We start from the raw sequence: 19743 nt of genomic DNA on the forward strand, positions 1-19743 counted from the left end.
CGGTGGAGTCTGGGACAATGCACAAGGGAGATGCCAGCTGGCAGGTGCCTTTCTGCTTTCGGGGCAGCAACCGACAGCAAGGGCAGTGATGCTTCATGCCCAGGTAGCCCTGGCTCTCTGCTGCCCTCCCAGTCTCACAGACGGGCTCTCAGGAGCGGTGGTGCTGGCTCTCCTCCCTGCCGTGTGGCAGCCCGTGTCTGCTGGACACCATCCCGCTGTTCCCTGTAGATGAGATGGTCGGGAACTCTCTTCTGATCTGTGAGACTCCTGACCAGAGTGCATGTTTGCTACTGTGCCAAATCATACTGTATTTTAAATCATTCTCTTTTCCTCTCCAGTGCTCTTTCCTTTCTGCTGCTGTATTTAGAGAATACTGTTAGCACAATCTGACAGTATAGCATTTGTGGTAGCTTCCATTACTTATGGAGAGTGCTAGTGGGCAGACTTAAACCTGTGCCCACTGCAGTTTAGATGGGCTGTAATGAAATGAGGGCATTTTTATTCAGGTTCATCTTTTTCAGGTGCTTGTGAATATGAGAGGATGAGGAATCTAGAAAGATATCATCTCCCTGATCTTCCTAACCTCCACTACAGTACGTGGTTACAAGTTTTCTGACACTTTTACCACGTAGAAACAGCATGACAGCGATGGGTAACATGTTTCTAAGGAATCTGAGTTTTCTGTCCTTTTCACACATACCCATCACACTCGGATTCCTACATAATTTTACTCTAAGCTGACAAGGTTACATGAGCTCTCTATTAAGCAACATATGTTACTCTGTTCTCCACAAAGGGTAATTTTAATGCTCTGCCAGGAGGAGTGTGTTGCGCAATGATGCATACACCAGCTGGCATTATTTTCCATCTGAAGTTATTTAAACAGTAAACTCTGCATAAAAGACAGATGTTGAACATAGACTCCCACTAACCTGAGGTCAATAGTAAGGCTCTTGTGGCCTGATGAAATAGATGTTTCTTTCCTAATTGAGAAGATGAACTGTTTGTTGTTGTTTTTTTGTTTTTTTGTTTTTTTGTTTTTTGTGGGCAGTGTAAAATTAAGGGGTAATCTTTATTAACTTTTTAGCTGGTTGGAGTTTACAAGTGATCTAATACTTCCTTTTCATAATTGAGACTGTAGCCAAGAATTAATATCATTAGCCCAAACTTGTAGTATTGTTACAGATATTTCAAAATCCAGAAGTGTACCCAAGATGGGCAGACTACCTGGACTGAAAGCCAAGAAAGCCCTTCTGGGCATTCAGTTATTTATGAGTAATACAGCAAAATGCTACATGATGAGAAACCAAAGGGAACAGGAGTCACCTAAGGCCAAAATGCTGTATCCAGAGAGAGTGGGGTGAATTGCTGTCAACCAGCTCCTGAGCATCATCCCCATCCCCTCTGGGCACCAGAGCGGGTCCCACACTGGCAGCTTTGAGAAACCCTGCTTTTGCTTGGCCACACACACAGTTTTGCATTGGCCTGGTGAGAAGCTCGTTAGCAGTGATGGTGTGATTTTTAGCACACTTTTGGGGATGCAGGGTATATTCCCAGCAAGGGCTGTGTGGCATTGGTCCAAGCTTCCCTGGAAGCGTACGGGTTTTCTTCACCTCTGTGTCAGCTGGTGCCCACTGGTTTTGGATGTGACTATGCAGATGGTCCTGGAGTCCCTTCAGGGGCATTTCCAACCTTGCCGTCACCTCTGCTCTCTTCTCAGAAACAGGGAAGACTAAAACCCTAATGGTTTGCATCCCTCTTAAGCTTTCTCGCTCCATTTTACAGCAGAAGGGGGGATGTTGACAAACGCGGACAAACCCAGCAGATTTCTGTGCCCAGAGCAGACAGAGCTATGATCAAGAATAACTCCAAGCCAGGGAGGTCCCGATCAGTTTTACAGGGAGAGGTTTCTTATTGCCCCGTTCATAAACAGGCTTGCAGGGCAGGTGTTAGCAAGGGCAGGTCCTGTCAACATGGCATGGCAGTGTACTGAGCAGGGCTGGTGGTGGCAGCTGCTGTCACTGCTAACGTCAACTGCTGTGCCATGAGCCGGCAGCTCTGATTCTGCCCTGTGCGGTTTGAAGTTCATCCCTTACAGTCTCTGTGGCTCAAATCTCACTTAGAAGAATCACGCAGACCTGATGGTTCCTTTGACCCTAGCCAGAGCCGCTGCTTGTGCTGAAATGCCTCTGGTTTGCTGAACTAGCCTGGTGAACAAGGCAAAGCACATTGCAGGCTGCGGCTGTAAGCAGGGGGGTGGCAGCACACGAACAGTGTGCCAGGCTCTGCAGAGCAGTACGTGCTCACTCTCGGTTCGGTCTGCTTTTCATCCTTTCTTGCACCTATTTGCCCAAACTCAAATTTAAAAGTCTGTGAAAACCAGCAACACAGCTCCTGGCGCATGGAACCCAGTGCATCTCCCCCACGCAGCCCAGAGGTGCAAGAGGCAGCTCAGCTGAATTGCCGCTTTATTGAATCCTCTTCCTTGCTAATGTGTTATTAAGTTACGGTTAGTGTTTCATTAGAGCCCCAGTGAGCATGAGTTCATTAGCATTTTATGGGTTAGAGCAGCGCTTCGTTCCATGGGAAACGTATCCCAAAGAGTATCTGTGCTCGTTGGAGTGATTGTGCTAATGAGCTCTGGTTGGCGCAGGGTGTGCAATAGCTTTCTAAGCACATGGCTCAGACTTGCAAAGAAGCTTGGCTCTCGCCTTGGCGTCAGGATAAAGGCCTGGTTTTATGCAAGGGCTTAACAAATCTGGCCGGCCAGCCTGTCTGAGAATTTGACTTCTTTGCTCCCTTCTTGCTGGAGTTTTGCTTTGGCCTCAGCGTGGCAGAGGCAGAAGAGCTTTTCCCCATGGCACTCCCTGCTGCCACGCTCAGGGCAAGCCTGGGCAGAATCGCTTGCCTGCAGTCAGGGATTGTGGGAGCCTCTCCAAGGAGCTCTGCAGAGATTCTGTCCCTGAAACATATGCCGGAGCTGGGCAGCATCTTTGCTGAAATGTCCTGGCCTGTCTGCACTGCTATTCTGGGGCTGTTACCCAAAAAACAGCCTAAAAATAGCCTCACTAACCCTGAGATATTTTTCAGGGTTGCTCTCTCTTCCAAGCCCACATTAATTAGCACTTGGGATGTCCCAAAATAGAAACCCCATGGCTTCAGCAGCTCGGAAAAGCAGCTTGATGTTTATAATCAATGATCGTTAGGACCAATAAATCAAGCTGCATCTTCAGCAGGTGCCATGCAGTCACTCAGGGTGCTGCAGAGAGCATCTAGCGCAGCCTATGGCTCCCAGAAAAATCACATGCAGAGCTTCAGAAAGTGCTGGGTTAGTTACTCCAAGGTAACCAGGCTGGAGCTCACCTTTTCAGTGCTAAATTAAGACATTTCTTTAGTATTAGGTACCAGACACACTGCCAGGATCTCGTGTCTTAGCAAGTCACGGGGGGGGCTCCTGGATGCAGTTTCACCTCTTGCTTGTAATGACAGGGAAGAGGAATATGAGAGAAGGGTTTTGGAAACCCACCCTGGTGTGCTCTTTGGTGAGGGACTCTGGTGAGACCCTTCTCCATGAGGAATAAGCCTTGCAAGTAGCATATGGGTTTGTGCTGGGGACTTTGAGGCTGGCTGTAGCCATGGTGGGAGCTTGAGCTCTGCTTTCTCCAGCCCATCACCACAGCATCAGCCCTGGAGCTTGGCTGGTGGGTGCACTGGGGAGGGCAGAGCTGCCTTCCCCCCACTGTTTTCTGAGTCATCTGTAATCTCCCATCCACATCAGCAACTCTAAAATGGCTTTGAGGAATTGTATTTTGGGATCTTTTATCATCTGATCACAGGTCAGGGCTAGCAGCTTTTCCTGCCTGCTGGCTCCGGCTGCCAGAGTTAATACATCACGCCGTGCTGGAAATGTCACAAGGAGGCTCGGTGCAGACTGGAGGCACTGGGGTGCCTGCCCTCTGCTCCCTCTGCAGAGAGACTGGCGAAATAATGAGCGGATTAGTTAAATTCCTTTTCCCTGGGCATGTGAGGTGCAGGATGTGGGGCTGTTCTGCTGCTGGGCGGGCACAGAGGGTCTGTCCCCAGGCTGTGCACAGCACCCTGCCTGTGGGACCAGCACCCCAGGTACCTGATGGGGCTGCACCTGTGGTAGACTAGCTATGGGACTCCCCAGAAATCCCACAGTGGGAGCTTGCTGTTCATCTAGCCTATTGCCCCACCAGCTCCCTCCCTGTTTGCAAGACTTCAAATGCAAAAGTGGCTGGATTTTGGGGGATCTTGTTCTCTCCTCAGGGCTGGGTCAGGGCTTTGTGTTTAGTCACTGATCTTTGGAAGTTCCTGTTGATTTTTTCCTGTCCAGTGACTTCTCATTGAAGTGGGTAATTGCATTATCCCATCTCCCCTGGAGAGGTTCACAGAGTCCTCAATAATTATCTTCAGTTTTATACAGAGGCCCTAAAAAGCCCCACTCGAAATGAGACTTATCTTCCCAGAGGTCAGCAATGACCACAAGCTAGTGGGACAAACCTGAGCACAGCATTATCCACAGCCAGGGGCTGGATTGCTTCAGGGTGTGCTCCTCCGGATGCTGGGCACAGGAACACTGCAGGGCAAAATGTCCCCCGTCATGCCCTAGCATGGATGCACAGGCTGATGTGGGCCTGTGCTCTGGGAGGCGCGTGGAGTCGGGGAAATCTTGCCATGCCCCTCTCACCCCTTCCCATTGGAGCCTCCTCAGCCCTCCCTGGAGCTTTCCTGGTGCAGGAAAACTAATTCAGGTGCTTGCTTCTGTCCCCCACAGTATGAGTTTAAAGCCAAGAACATCAAGAAGAAGAAAGTGAGCCTCATTGTGTCGGTGGATGGTGTGAAGGTCATTCTGAAGAAGAAGAAGAAGGTAGGCAGACCTGGTCCCTGGGGCAGCGGGTCTCCTACCTTTTCAGTGTGGGGACATGCAGGCGTCTTGGAATTTCTGGGATGCACAAGAGGGATGGGCTGGGATCGGCCACGGGCGAGCCGTTGTCCTGCAGCATGGCCGAACCAGCCCTGATGCAGGAGCAAAAGGGACTCGAGGGGCTCTGTAGGAGGTGGTGAGGGACATCACTGGTCCCCAGCAGGACCCAGCACTCAGCAAAGGGCTGCAGGGGAACCGCAGTAGAGCTGTGACAAGAGCTTCCCGGGTCTGCCTCTGGACTGTCTCTTCCCTGTCCTTGATCTCAAGGGCAGCATCTAACGTACTCATTTTCAGCTTCTTTTGTTGCAGAAAAAAGAATGGGCCTGGGACGAGAACAAAATGCTCGTCATGCATGATCCCATCTACAGGTAAGCCTGCTTTGTGAGGGGACAGAGACTTGGGTGGTTCTACCGTGCTGGTTATACCACACTGCACCAGCACTGAGCTGGGGACTGACCATAGGGAGCTGCTGTCACTTGCTGTGGTCTCCAAAAGTCTCCATCTCTCTTCCTCCGTCTCGTTGGCAAAAGCTAAGAGCGTGAGGCATCTGCATCCCAGGGAAGCCAAGTGGAAGGGAGCTGTGCCAGGGAGGGGACAGCAGGCGCCCAAGCAAGCAGGCCAGCTCTCTGAGCAGGCAAGGCAAGGAGTGAGGTTTGCTCTGCTCCATCCCTGGAGGGCTCCTGGGTCCAGCTCTGTCCCTGGGGACTGAGCAGAGGAAGCTACATGCTACCTTCACAAAATGCTTGCTGCTGCTGAGTCAGTGGGCTAATTTTCCCAGCCGAGGCAAAACCACTGCCAAAAAGATTTCTGATGGGCTTTATCAGGGATGTGCTGCAGAGGATGGGCATCTGCCAGCACTCCAGGACGTGCCCTGGGAAGTGCTGGCTGTGGCCTTGCCTGTCTCCTGGGCACCGTGGGTAATATGTGCGTTGCAGATGATATACACCCCTCCTTTCTGTCCTTGCAGGATATTCTACGTGTCTCACGACTCCCAGGACTTAAAGATCTTCAGCTACATCGCCAGGGATGGGTCTAGCAATGTCTTCAGGTGCAACGTCTTCAAATCCAAGAAGAAGGTAAAGGTGCTGGGATGCGCATCCCACCATGGAGGGGTGGGACAACTGAGACAGGACTCTGTGGTAACCTGAGTTCTGGTGCCTGCGGCTGCACCCAGAGACCCCGATAGCTGCGGCAGGCTGGGGAGGGCAGTGAGCAGGGACAGCCCAGCTGAGGTGATGCTCCTCCTTTCCTTGCCCACCGCAGAGCCAAGCCATGCGCATCGTCCGGACGGTGGGGCAGGCATTTGAGGTCTGCCACAAGCTGAGCCTGCAGCACACCCAGCAGAATGCGGACGGGCAGGAGGATGGAGACAGCGAGAGGAACGGGGACGACCTGGATGTCCCAGGTACTCTGTGAGGGTGGGGTTCCTGGAGCCTGGCAGACGAGATCTGCAGTGTCACTAACTTCTCACACTGGTGCTTGCTGGCTGACACCTGCAGGGAAGGGATTTGCACAACAATCTGGCCTGTGGCGTCTCAAGCTCAAGCTGGGATCTTGCCCAGCACGGAGCCTTCGCTAGGTGTTAGCTGTCTTCCTCGCAGACATCCCCCTTGCTGGGAGCCCATTAGCAGTGCCTGGGACTCTGCTGGACGCCTAAATACTATTTATGCTTGGCTGCACACGCTGCAAACATTTCCTTGCTGCTACCACAGAAGGGACCCCAAGCACAGACCTTCCCTGTGTCCTCGAGCACTTGCAGGGCTGGGTCCAGCTCTTTGCTGTGGACCCAGCTCGTGGTCCATTGCCACCTCTGCAATTCCTTACGTGTGCAAAGCCATGCTTGGTATTTTGTATCAAGCTCCTAGGGCTGCAGGCAGCCTGCGGGCCTCCCCTCCTTCCTCAGCCCCACAGGTTGGGGGTACAGGGATGCTCCTGGCTGGGCACTGCTGGTCCACCCCATCACCCCAGGCTCTGTGGGACCCCGGGGAGCTGCCGTGCTCCATGGTGCTGGCAGCTGCACTGAAGGGGAGACAGAGGTTTTGCAGGAGGTTGGTCAAACACCTACAACACCTATTGGGATTCTGGCAGGTCCTGCTGCCTGTCCATGCATGGGCTGCCTGCCCCACAGCCCGTGCTGGGGCTCCATTCCCCATCCCAGCAGGAGCAGCCTGGGCTGTGCTGTGGTTCCTGCTGGCCTCTGCAGCCAGCGCTGTTGTGGTGTCTGAATCATTGGCCTGTCCTGGGCCAACCGTTGTTTGTTTTTCCTCTGCACCATGTCCCAGACATGATATGCAGTCCCCTGGGTTTTTTCACTGTAATCTCTTGTAACCTTTCTTTAGCTTTCTCTGTGTCTTCTGCTCTTGATGGCCTGTTTGTCCCACATCAGGGGTTTTGGCCACTCACTGTTTCCCAGTTTTGCTGTGCTGGGGCTGGCTGTGTCTCTGGCTGCAAACCCCTGCAGGAAGCCCAGCCATGTCGCTCGGCACCGGTTTCCCCTGGGAGCTGGAGAGTGGGTAGCATGGGGGTGGTGGGGACCGGTGGGCATCACTTGCCACACCAAGTAGCAAGTTCCTGCTCTGAGCGGGCTGTGCTTTGCTCTGACACTGCTCCCGCAGCCTGCCGCCTCGCCAGTGCTGAGAGGTCGGCCGCAGCAGCGGAGGAGACAGACATTGATGCCGTAGAGCTGCCGCTACCTGGAGCTGACATCCTCGACTTCAGCCGTGGGGTGACCGACCTCGACGCCGTGGGCAAGGAGGCAAGTGGCTACGCCAATGCCAAGGTGCGTGGGTCCCGTCCCTCCACTCTCGGAGCATGGCGTGGCCCCGGCCCCGCAGCTCTGCTGTGCATCCTGGGGACCCGGGGATCAGGAGGGATTGTGCAGCATTCCCCAGCTCTTGGATCAAAGCCATCTGCCGCCGCAGGGCTGCCCTTTGGCTCGGGGCCCGGGGCCCTCCCGGAGAACACCGTTCCGAGGCTCAGCTCTGTGCAGCCACACGGAAAGCGTCTTGGGCAGAGCTGCTAGGAATGTTTTTCCACAAAAAAAAAAAAAAAAAAAAAAAAAAAGACTTTTTTAATGCAGTGGAAATTCCCATGGGAAGCATGAATCTTTTCAGGAATTTTCTGCAAAAGTATTTGTTTTTTGTCAAAATTGAAAACATACTGCCTTCAAAGTTTTTCAGCACCCCCAGCAAAGTGTGCATTTGCTTTGAATGCAGCAATTTCTTTCCTGGATACTGTGGGGGTCTGCTCTGTGCTGCAGCCCATGTATACCTGCCAGCTCTCGATGGCGAGGGACATGAGATCACAGTTTTGATGCCAGTGTTTTGCAGGGCTGTCTCCACCCTGAAGACATCCTGACAGCATCGCCCAAGATGCTGCTGCCCTCGTCTGCCCAGCTGCCAGACCTGGGGACACCCCTCTCTGCCCACCACCAGATGCAGCTTCTCCAGCAGCTCCTGCAGCAGCAGCAGCAGCAGACACAAGTGGCCGTGGCACAGGTAGTCCCCTCAGCTCTTTCCTGGGGGCAATGGCAGGGCTGGATTGCACTGCTGAACCCCTCGCTGCCGGAGCAGCGAAGCGGGGAAGCAGCCGTGGGTGGGGACCCGACCTGAGCCAGGGTGGACCCTGACACCAGAGTGTGGGAACAGAACAAGCTGCGTCCCCCACTTTCCGTGGCACAGTGTGCTCTGTCACAGTTTCCAGGCATGTCTCACTGTGCCCTTGTGCCCTGTGATGGCTCCGTTGAGCCTGCAGGGATTAGCGTTAGGTCTGTGTGCCTCCAGCTTTTTTGGTCCCTTGGCTCCTGTGTTCTTGCAAATGCCTGGCCTCAGTGTTAGCCAACTAATTCTCCATGCAGGTATTTCTCATGTAAGCAGCTCTGGCTGCTTTATCCGACTCATTACTTTAGCTTTATTTGTTCCCTGACCCTTCCCATAGCTCTCTGTAGTTGCTTGACTTTCATCTTCCTGTGAGCGATGGGCTTCAGCAACTTTCCTGTGCTTTTCCATGGCTTTCCTCTTTATGCATCAGAAAATCAGTCCTGGTCCTTCTGGCTGTGCTGCTGTCCCAAGAGCCTGCCTGCCTTCATGGGTCATGGGCACGTGAAGTCGCTTTCCCCTCTGGAAGAGGGACCTGCATCGCCACGGGGAGCTTTATGTCTGCCCAAGTATCATGTTGCTACAGGCAAAGCTTGCCAGGCAAAGCCGTGTCCCTCTGTAGTGGGGACTGCTCACCTTCCATAGTTCCCAGTCCTTGTCTACCTGCAGTTTCTTCTTCCTACTTCCAGATTAAAAAAAAAAAAAAACAACAAACAAACAAAAAGAAAACAACAAACAAAAAAAACCCAAACAAACAAACAAAAAAAAACCACCAAACCACCCTGAAATAGTGTAACACCATTTTTTGGCTGTCTGGTGGGATGGCAGCCAGTGGCCTCATCCTCCTCTCTCCAAGGGCTGACTCTCTGTCCTGGAGCTCTGCCCACCCTGAGATGGTTCTTGTCCCAGGAGCTGTCACTTTGCTGCTCTCTAATCCCTTCACCATGCACTGTGGTGATTTTGTATCATTGTACTTTTTTAATGAAAAAGTTGGGCCCTGTCACGTCAAATGCCTTTCAGATGACAGAATGCATTACATCAGCACCTCTCTCAATGGCACTTGTTATCTTCTCTCAAAAAGTACCAAGTCAGTTTGTCCCTGAACATGTGGTGATGGGCACAGGCTTAATGCTTTACTAACAAAGCCGGGAGATCCACTATGTAGGCAAGGATCTGTGCTTGGTCTATAGCTATGGGGATCATCCCGTAATTATCTGGGCCTCTAACTACTTGACTGAGGATGAGATGCCATTTAGTTGCCTTCTTGACCAGAGACTTGCTTTTGCAAGGTGTTTCACAGATACCTGTGAAAGTTCCTTCTCCTGAATTAAGGCCAGGAGTCCTTCCTGGTTGTTGTCCCCAGCTGGCTGGTGACACCAGCCAGGAGAGCAGGTGGCTCCCAGCTGAGCTGCTCTGGGACCCTGTGGCAGCTCATGGGTTTGGCAGGGTGCCGAGAGCTTCCCCCTCATCCCCAAGGTCACCTTCTAGGCCAAGGTAAAACTGCCTTTTTTGGTGATGTTTTTTTTTTGGGGGGTGGAGATGGTTTGGTTGGTGTGTGGTTTTTTTTTGTTTGTTTGTTTTTTGGTTTTTTTTTTGTGGGTTGTGTTGTTGTTGTATGTTTTGGACTTTTTTTTTGCATTAAACCCATGCTTTCTTGGTTCCCGACAAGCCTGGGCTGGCTCAGTCCTTGCTGGGAAGAGGAGCATTTGTAGTAGCTCTGGATGGCAGGAGGGGATGCTGAGCTGGTATGGGTCCTGGGTGGCTCTGTGCTGCTGTCCCCTTGTCGGGAGCATGCTCCTGGGGCTCTCCTTGCTCAGGCTCAGAATAGAGACCTATCCCCACTGTCCCTGGGCAAGGCCTCCTGGCTGGTCTTACCCAGCAGCGTCCCAACCTCCTTGCGATGCAGTGCTGGTGATACAGATGCGTATGGGTGGTTATGCTGAAATCAATGTACTTCTTGCCTGTGGACTCCCACCAGCTAACATCTAGGCATTGCTTCCCAGGGCCAGAATGAGCGGCCAACTCGTGTCCCCAGAGCCACCATGTCCCGGCAGCGCTCCGCCATCTGTGCTGCTCCAGGCGTGTCGTGCCTGCCAGAGCTGCCAGCAGCTCTGGGGCAGCTCTGATGCTCCAGCCTGTGCTAGCAAGAGACACCACTGGCTGGACCCTGCCTGGTGAAAAACACTGTCCCTGGGAAACCTGCTTGGAAAGACAGCTCAGCCAGGAACAGCTTGCAGTACAGGGCTGCAACCTCACGCACCAGCAGCATGGTGCAGTCTGTCCAGTGTGTCTTCTCTTCCGCATCTGTTTGGCTCCCTCCTGGGCTGCCCTTTCCTCAGACATTTATGACATGTGTGCACAGCCAACGGTTCAGTCAGCACTACCTCCGTTTGCCTCAGCTTTTCCATCAGAGGGACCAGGGGACCATGTGCTGGATTTGCTGAGTGTGCCCTGGTGTGACAGTGCCACCTGCCCCCACTTTCCCCATCATGTCTGTGGGTACCTGCAGGGAGTGGCTTCTTCCTCAGTTTGTTTGGTGGGATTCTGGTGAGCCCTGGTAGAGGGGTAGGGATGGCCAGGACTGAGGCATCTCCCACATGCTCACCCATCTCTCCCTGTCAATAGGTCCACTTGCTGAAGGACCAGCTAGCTGCAGAAGCAGCGGCACGGCTGGAGGCCCAGGCACGCGTGCACCAGCTCCTGCTCCAGAACAAGGACTTGCTGCAACACATCTCGCTCCTGGTCAAACAGGTGCAGGAACTGGAGCTGAAGCTGGCGGGGAACAACACTAGTAAGCGCTCCTGCCCCTTCCTCTCCCCTCGCAGCTAGCTGGGTCTGTGCAGGACATCCATGTGGGTGTTTCTTGTGGGGGTTTTGTGTAATTCCAGTGGTTTTCTGCAGGGGAATATTTGTGCCCTTCTGGCATGGCTTGTGTGTGTGTGGCAGGATGCTTACATGCCGTGTGGGAGGGGCCTGTGGAGGGCTGTATGGACAGGCAGTCACATATGTCCATCAGCTGTACAAATGCTTTCCACAGTGGCTGCATGGTCTAGGCCAGCCCCTTACCTGCCCAAGAGCCCTTCCCTGACCTTCCTCTCCAGCAGACCTGGCCATCAGCCCCTTGCAGAAGCTGGGGTGACAGTCACATTACTTTTTATCCTGCAAAACTGGCACTTTGCTGACCAGCAGCAGCTCCTAGCACCGAGTGACCCCCTCTAAATGGTGGTGATGGGGAGGCTGACACCCAAATGGCCCCAGACTGTCCAGTTTGAAGCCAGCTGTGGTGGCTGGAGATCTCCAGGGTGGCACTGCCTGCCTCTCAGCCATGCCCTTCCCTTGCAGCAGGCTCCCAGGACAGTCTGCTGGAGATCACCTTCCGCTCCAACGTCCTCCCCGTCCTCTGCGACCCGACCACCCCACAGCCTGAGGACACCCACCCGCCGCCGCTGGGCCCTGGCTCGGGCTTCCCCAGCACCCTGGGCAGCCCAATAGGTAGGAATGACTGTCTGGTGAAGCTGGAGTGCTACCGCTTTCTGCCGAGCTCAGGGCCGCCTGCCCTGGAGGAGCCAGCACTGGGCAGCCTGGAGCTCCTCAAATTCCGTGAGTCGGGCATCGCCTCTGAGTACGAGTCCAACACGGACGAGAGCGAGGAGCGAGACTCCTGGTCCCAGGAGGAACCGCCGCGCCTGCTCCATGTCCAGCCCAGGCAGGACCTGGGCGACAGCCTGGAGGACGAGATTGCGGTGTAGGGGTCGGCAGGAGGTGGTCTGGAGCGGCCAGGACCCACTGGAGCTGGGGCAGGTCCTGGCCGTAGCCCCCAAGCCCTGGCAGGGATGGGACAGCCCGGAGGGAGAGTGGACAGAGGAGGGAGCATGAGGCTTCCAGCACACATTTGGGAGGTGTGCAGAGGTGAGGACAAGCTGTGCCCTGGGGGTGTGCAGGATGTGCTGTGCTCCAGTGTGCATGGGCTTGTGTGCTGGGCGGGAGAGTCCCTGCTTCACATGGAACAGCGAGCTGACAGCTGCATGTGATCCCCCTGGTCCCTGTCCCCCCCACAAGCTGCGTTTGGAGGTCAAGCAGAAGCAAAGGACCCCTCGGGACACTACCGGATCAGCCACTGTGCTGATGCTGCTGCAGGGGGAGCAGGGAAACAGATGAAGGTTTTTGCAGGGGGAAAAAGAGAGCAGGCACAGGGCAGAGCAAGAACAAGAGGGACCGAGGAGCCAGTGGAGGGCCATGAGCAGGGACAAAGCTGCTGGCAGGAGTGTCTACCTGATGGAGATGTTGTGAGATGAGGCCAGAGCAGAGTTAGCGGGAGATTTGGGGTTGGTGACAGTGCACTATTGGTGTGGGTGTGCAAGAGGTGAGGCAGTCAGGGACAGTGGGGATGAGCCTGGGAAGTAGCTGAAGGGGTGAGACGAGGTCATGCCAGGTTCAGGCAGCTCCTGGCAGGGTGATGGTGTTTGTGGTACCTCCCAGACAGAGTTTGTCCCTATCTGAGGCAGGTGGAGGGTGTGGGGGCACTGCCTCTCCTCTCCCGAGCTGTGGAGTGGGGTGGAAGGCAGGGCTGGGTGTGGAGCACGCAGCATGGGAACACCTAGTGTCCTTCCCCTCATTATCTAGTCTTTGGGTTCCTCGCCATGGCTGCCATGTTTCAGAGCCTTTCTGGTGCTCTCAAGTCACGTTTTCAAGCATTTCCCTGCATCTCCATCACCACAAACTCCCTGCTTTGCTTTATAGACAAACCCTGCTGTTCCCAAGCAGTCACTTGTCCCTAGAGCAGGACTAGGGGACGCAGCGCTGGCATCTGGTCTATGCAGGATGGGCACATGTGCTGCCCCTAAGTGGGCAGCAAACTGCTGGTGTCTGCAGGTGGGCTCCTTCATGACTCTGGTTTGCACCCTCCAGAAAAGTGAATCCAAACTCTTGGGATCCCCCACCAGACCCCAAGGCACCCATGGCTAAGCCATCTCTGGGGGCCTCCAAGGGATCCAGAGCTTGTCTCTTTTCTACAAGCACATTTATCAGCTGCCTGTTGCTGCAGTCTCTTAGGAGGTCACAGCTGAAGGGGTATGAGCCAGAGTCCTGATTCTTGTGAAAACACTTGACAAGGTGGGGATTGCCACAGTTGTTTCCTCCCTGTTCACCCTCCTGTCCTACTTCTGTTTCACTTCATTGCTTCCCTGCCACTCTCGCCATCACCAGCTCTGTCTGTGCTAGATCTGCCTGTACCTAACCCCTAGCTGAGCATCTCCCAGGCACGATCTCCTGCTCTCCTCCAGGTGTTAGCCTGGCTGCTGAGGAAGGTCTGTTGCTCCTTTCTGCCCCAGCCCCAGAGGACTGAGGGCTCCTGAGGAGAGAGGCTGGGGTGAGACCCTGGGATTGGTACGAACTGTGCCCTGCACCCTCCAGCACAGGAGGAGACTGGATGCTGTGCAACAACCAGTGGGAAGGAAAGCCATGCTTCAGTGTCCCAGCAGCACCCTGGTGTCCAGGGGAGCTCCCAGCCTGGCCACAAGTGGAAGCAAGTCCCAGTTGCAGGGCATCCCAGATTCTCCTGTCCTCTGGCCGCCAATACCTCCTCATACCCTGACCTGTGCCGCTGCATGTCAGCCCCTTTGCTGGGGACTGTGACATCCCACTGCCACCACACAGCGCTTGGAGGTGAAGGTACAAGGTGGGAGGCTGGCCACACTGGGAGGGAGAGGTGGGGATGGCAGCACACACAGGACATGGCACAGGCAGGAGGGGGCATGGCAGGAGCTCAGCCATAAGTTCAGGACAGATGAAGGGAGAGCCTGGGAGGAGCAGCAGGAGGTCTCTTCCAGGCAGAGCTGAGCCATCTCCTGCCCATCCCTGCTGCACACGCACAGCCCAGGCAGGGCCCCCAGGGGCTGCAGGGACTGGCTGTGGGCTCGGCTTCCTGCCTGGCACTCTGCCCACAGGGCAAGGTGGTGAGTGCCCCATGGGCTTGGGGGTGCTGCTGGAACCGGTGGGACCCTGCCAGCATCCTGCTGCACTTCGGGTGTACATGTGTAAGTGATCCTCCTCCTAAGTCAGCGCTGCCTCCAAGACACCTCTCTAGCCTCTGACTTTTGTTATGGACCTGGACTGGGAATTTATAGATATATTTTTTGTCCTTTCTTTTCCTACAACTGTCATGTTACTAACTGTTGACTCAATCTATCAAGAAACCGATCAATCTGTCAATGTAAGTGCACTTAACCCTTGGGTGTTGTCATTAGTCGACTGGCTTTTGCTAAATAAATCTTTCTATTTCTCAAGGCTTTCTGTTGTCTCTTCCTTCTTGCTGACTCTCTCTCTCTTTCTGTACTTCTCTCCCCACCCACACCGGGAGCCAGCACGGGCGGTGATGTCCCTTGGCCTTGCACAGACCCCCTCCAACCTCAGCATCCTCCACTGTGGGACCCTTGCTTGTGGTGACAACCATGAGGTGCCCCAAATGTTGTTGAGGGTAGAGGGGTTTCAGCCTTCTCCTTTGACCACTGCACAGCACAGGCTTGTCTCAGGGCTGACCTGACATCTCAAGGGTGCTGAGGGGTTCCAAACATCTGCAGAGCTCCCCATGGAGATGTGGAGATGCTAAGCAGCACTTTCAGGGGCTTGGGAGATTTTTGGCTGCTGGGGAAGGAAAAATCATGAAGAGCCTTTCTTGAAGGTTGGCAGACGTGTTGTGTAGGCAAGAGCAGCAGCAGGCAGGGCCGGCTGCTCTTACAACAATTTGTTGTGCCGCTGTTGGGAGTGATGGAGCAGTGCCCTCCCGTGGCGGCTGCCCAGCCAGTGGGGCTACACGGTGGCTGCAGCCTCCAGCTCCTTGTGCCCCTTCTCCCAGAGGGCCTTGAGCCGCCGGTAGTACAGCTTGCAGCTGTAGCCCTCCCAGGAGCTGTGCTGGATGTGGGTCTTGATGGACCAGAGCGTGGGGAAGACACGGCAGCATGACATGCACTGGTAGCCACGCTGGGGCACCGGCTGCTGCTGGGAAGCGGCGAGGATGTCCCGGACCGTGATGCTGGCTTTGTCGCTGGCTGGGCTGTCCCTGTTGGTGAGCAGGGCATTGTCTGAGGAGCCAGAGGAGGAGCAGACGATTTCCGAGAGGTCATCGCATTCCGCAGGCTCCTGCGTGCTGGTGTCCAGGCTGGAGGAGGGGCTGCTCGGGTGCGGCTGGCTGGCTCCTTTGGTGCACATGTAGTAGCTGTAGGGTGAGAACCAGGGCCGGTAGATGGTGCAGTAGCGGGCAGGGAGCTCACTGCCTGGCGGGGCTGGGGAGGAAAGAGCCTTCAGTGAATCGAGTTCCTGCAAGAGCCCAGCCCTAAACCAGGAGTGGTGCTGGGGTCCCTACTCTGTCCGTGTGGGTTGCAGAGGTGACTGGCTCTGTCACAGTACGTTACCTCAGCATGGAGGGTACCATCCCTCCCCACACAGGACATGGATAGAGATGGGTTTGGGATGCTGGTGGGCACTGAGGCACGGGTACAGCATGACACTCAGCCAGCAGCTCACTGGAGCTGTCCCACAGAGAGCTGCACTGGCATGGGGGCAGTGACAGGGGGCTAGAGCTGGCAGTCCTGGGGACAGCACCCATAGCTTTGAGGATGCATGCTGGGAAGACATGGGGGAGAAACCAGTGTAGCTCAGAGGTGGCATGTGGCTGCAGGACCCGCCCAGGTCCCCAGAAAGCACCCACTGCCATAGGTGCTCCTGATCCGCCATGGGAGGCTGAGTGGTGCCATGGCGTTGCCCAAGAGGTGTTGAGGGAGCACTCCCCATAGATGAAGCCGGCTGCCTGCATCCCTGCCTGGCTGAAACAGGCAGCACCGAGCTCACCGGGCAGGCTGTCAGGGCCCCAGGCACACAGGGCCTCTGAGCTTCTTGTCCTGGTGCCACGGGGCACGGCTCCAAGGGAAACGGTTGGCAGGGCAAAGCTCTCCATCACCCTTGCTTAGCTGGCATGTGGCTACTGCACCATGGTGCCCATGCCGTCAGTGGCTGATGTCACAAAGGGCGGATGTCACACGTGTGTACCGTGCACAGCAGGATCCTCCTGCACAGTGGGCTCAGCCCTTGAGGACTCTGGGAAGCTTGGCCAGCGCAAGGGAACAACCAGCCTGAGCTGAGAGGGAGCCTTGGTGGGGTGGGCAGTGCAGAGTCGACGCTGCAGGTGCCCCCACAGATCCCCCACTGCTTTGTGGATGCCTGGCCAACAAGAGCCCCATGTAAATCCCATCTCCATGGGCAGCATGGCAGGTCTGAGCAGTGGGTTGGCAGTGTACCTCACCCAGCAGTGTGGAAGGGACAGGCTCACTGTCCCCTGCCATTCCCTTGGTAAATTGTCTCTCTCTCTGTTTCCTTCCACAACCTGCTTCCCAAGTTGCTCAGAATCAGGTAAGAGATGCTCTCAGTGTGTCAGTGTGGAGCCTTGAGCTTGCTGCTACCCTGTCTTGCCCCATGCTTCCCCCACTGCATGCACAGCCTCTGTGAAGCTGCAGCCTCCCTGTCCCCCAGATTGTGTCCCCTATGCTTCTGAGTTGGGAGGTGGCAGGCAGCTCTCTGGGATATGCTGTCTCTGCCAGGGTCCCCCTTCTAGCCCTGCTCACACCTCATCCCTGTTCCCTTTCCCCCTTCAGTGGACCAGAGCATGTTTGAGAACGCCAGCGCCAGCACGGCACCCACCCCACGGCCACAACACATCCCGACCAGTGCAGGTGCCCCGCCGCAGCCCCCTCGCCCCGCTGGCAGCCAGCATCTCCGCAACCTGGGCAAAGCCATGGGGGCCAAGGTGACCGACCTCCTGCGCCGCAAGGAGCCAGCCGGCCTCCCCAGCATGGGGGTGATGGAGGTGAACGCCAGCGCTGGGGCTGTGCTGGGCACAGGACAGCCAGCTAGCGAGGATGGGTGAGTGTCTCCATGGTGTGCACCCTGTGGTGGGGATGTTGGGACAGGCTGGAGGGGCCCCAGCATGGGGCTGTATGTGACTTCTCTGTGCTTGCAGGGCTGTGGGGCTGGACACCTTTCCCCGGCTGGACCCCCCACCCCCTGTCACCAAGAAGAGGACACCACGCACCCTGAAGACCCCACAGGACATGCTCATCGCACCTGCAGGGACCAGCCCGAGGAGCAGCACGGAGGAGCCCACCGAAATGCCCACAGCCTACCCCGACCCTGCAGAGGAGCAGCCGGGAGCAAGGGACCCATCCCCTCCAGAATGCCCTGGGGTCCCCAGCATGACTGGCACCCCAGGCCCAAGTGGGGACCAGCCCACCAGTGCCCTCCCTGTGCCCGATCTCATCCATAAGGGCAGCCAGGACGGCCAATGGCGAGTGGGTGAGAGGGCTGCTGAGACCTCACCCCACACGGAGAAGCCCTCCTGGAGACCAGGGCTAGAACATGAGCTGGAGGGGAGCACAGGGCGACTGGAGCCGTGCACCCCTGGCCGGGAGGTGGAAGGCCCCCATCCTGACCTACTGTCCTTTGAGTAGCAGCAGGGGAACCACGACAGGGGCACATCTCCCTGCCATTTGCCTTTTTTGGGGTCATTATTTTGGAGAGGGGGGAGCCCTGGGGTGGCAGGAGCCATTGCTGGCCCAGCGTGGTGTGTGGGGAATTATGGCACCCCATTTCTCCCCAGATTCCTAGGAGGGGCACAGGCTGTCCTGCCATGGCTTCTGCAGCCCCATCCTTGGCCTATTCACCCTGGTCAGTGCAAAGACAAAGCTCCCGTCCTGCCATGGTGCCACCATCCTGTCTGCAGCTAGGGGCCACGCTGAGCTGGAGACTGAGGGTGGCCTCACTCAGCTGCCAGGTCCTTGTGCATGGGTGCAAAAGCCCCAGTCTGCCTCCAGCCCAGTTGGCTCTGCCAGGGAGAGCATCCTGTGAGCATCCCACACTGTTCCCCGCATCTGCAGGGAGCAGGGCTGGATGCTTGGGGCTGCACAGCGGCTGGCCAGTGGGGTCTGACAGGGAGCTGAGCTCCCTGGTACACCCTGCTCCAGCTTCCGCTTGTTTCTTGGTCTTGCCCCAGCCATCATGAACCAGAACAACCTTCCCAAGCAGGCAGCCTGCTCTTTGTGGGCCAGTGCCACTGCTTTCCTTTATTTCCTGGGACGGTGATGTGTTTGCGAGGCTGGGACACAAGGAGCTGTGCGGTGCTCTGATACTGCTCTATGATTGTTTCCCTATGAATTACAGGAGAGGGTAGCCAGCCTGTGGACCCCTGGCCCAGTGCAAGGAAGCAACTGTGAGGTGGCACTTTTTGCTTGGAGCTTTAATGCACGTCCTCATCACAAAGGTGGTTTTGAGAGGAAAAGCTCTGAAGACCAGGTTTGGGCTGGAGGAGGCTCAGGGGTCATGGATGGGGCACCTCTGCTCCCAGCTACTCCTGGGCCATGGGTGGTTGGGCTGGAGAATTGTCTTCCACCACCCAAAGCCATGCTGTGGTCCTACTGAGGGAATGAGGTCGTGGGTCCCACACGGCCCCGGGGATCCCTCTGCCCTGGGAGCACCCACTGTGCCTCCTTGCCCATCGGCATGGCCAGTGCCATGGCAGTGGTGGGGCTTTGCAGCGCTTGTCCCCCAGAACATCCATGCTCAAGAGCGGAGACAGCAGAGCTGTGCAGAGCCCATGGCCAGCTGGTGATTGGTGCTGAGGTGTTACACACCCCGTCTATAATGTGATTATGCTGTGCATGGCCGATGCCACCCCACAAACAGAAATCTGTATGAGTATGTATACATGTATGTTGCTTAAACCTGCACCACATTGTATATGTTGATGGAAACAAGGGCTTGTAGCCCATCTTTGATGGACCAGCGTCTTCCAACCCTGCCAATCACAAGGGAACCTCACTGCTGGTCCGGTCTCTCTATTTATGTTGTCTAGGGTGTGTGCGTAGTTTGGGACAAAAGATGCAGATTGCACAATAAATATTTGGTTTTTTACCCACTGACATGTAGCAGCCCATTGATGGGAGGTGATCTGGCACCAGCTCGGTATAACCCCGAACTCCCTTGATGGGGAAGGGGCAGGATGGGGGGGTCGTGTTAAAGCTGCGAGGTTCAGGGAAATATCCCCAAAAAGCGCTGCTGGAGGCCTGACACCTGCAAAGGGCTCCCGCATCCCGGGAGCGATGAGAAGCCGGGGGGTGTTGCGGGGCTTCTGGGTGGCCGGGCTGAGGGAGTGAC

General features: G+C 55.7%; 2 protein-coding genes across 8 annotated transcripts in view; one reads left to right on the forward strand and one right to left on the reverse strand.

Annotated features, from left to right (window-relative positions):
• NOS1AP (nitric oxide synthase 1 adaptor protein) overlaps nucleotides 1-19505 on the forward strand; it is a 42624-nt gene extending 23119 nt beyond the window's left edge. Inside the window, exons 3-12 of one of the 7 annotated variants that reach the window (XM_065841927.2) lie at nucleotides 4799-4891; nucleotides 5243-5316; nucleotides 5916-6024; nucleotides 6212-6353; nucleotides 7564-7727; nucleotides 8278-8445; nucleotides 11170-11335; nucleotides 11890-12036; nucleotides 17190-17457; nucleotides 17555-19505. In XM_065841927.2, the coding sequence (XP_065697999.2) occupies nucleotides 4799-4891; nucleotides 5243-5316; nucleotides 5916-6024; nucleotides 6212-6353; nucleotides 7564-7727; nucleotides 8278-8445; nucleotides 11170-11335; nucleotides 11890-12036; nucleotides 17190-17457; nucleotides 17555-18041 (1818 nt within the window). In that variant the 3' untranslated portion in view covers nucleotides 18042-19505. Of the gene's footprint in view, nucleotides 1-4798; nucleotides 4892-5242; nucleotides 5317-5915; nucleotides 6025-6211; nucleotides 6354-7563; nucleotides 7728-8277; nucleotides 8446-11169; nucleotides 11336-11886; nucleotides 14829-17189; nucleotides 17458-17554 lie in introns of those variants that run through there. The other 6 variants (XM_065841926.2, XM_065841929.2, XM_065841928.2 and 3 more) reach the window with 6 other exon arrangements.
• SPATA46 (spermatogenesis associated 46) lies at nucleotides 15338-16495 on the reverse strand. Its single transcript, XM_065841934.2, has 2 exons — nucleotides 16390-16495; nucleotides 15338-15824 (listed from the first exon to the last, which is right to left on the reverse strand). Exons 1-2 carry the CDS (start codon nucleotides 16493-16495, stop codon nucleotides 15352-15354), a joined length of 579 nt encoding a protein of 192 aa, XP_065698006.2. The 3' UTR covers nucleotides 15338-15351.
• Nucleotides 19506-19743: the final 238 nt, after the last annotated feature.

This window comes from Patagioenas fasciata, chromosome 6 (assembly GCF_037038585.1).
Source record: "Patagioenas fasciata isolate bPatFas1 chromosome 6, bPatFas1.hap1, whole genome shotgun sequence".
Taxonomy (NCBI): domain Eukaryota; kingdom Metazoa; phylum Chordata; class Aves; order Columbiformes; family Columbidae; genus Patagioenas; species Patagioenas fasciata.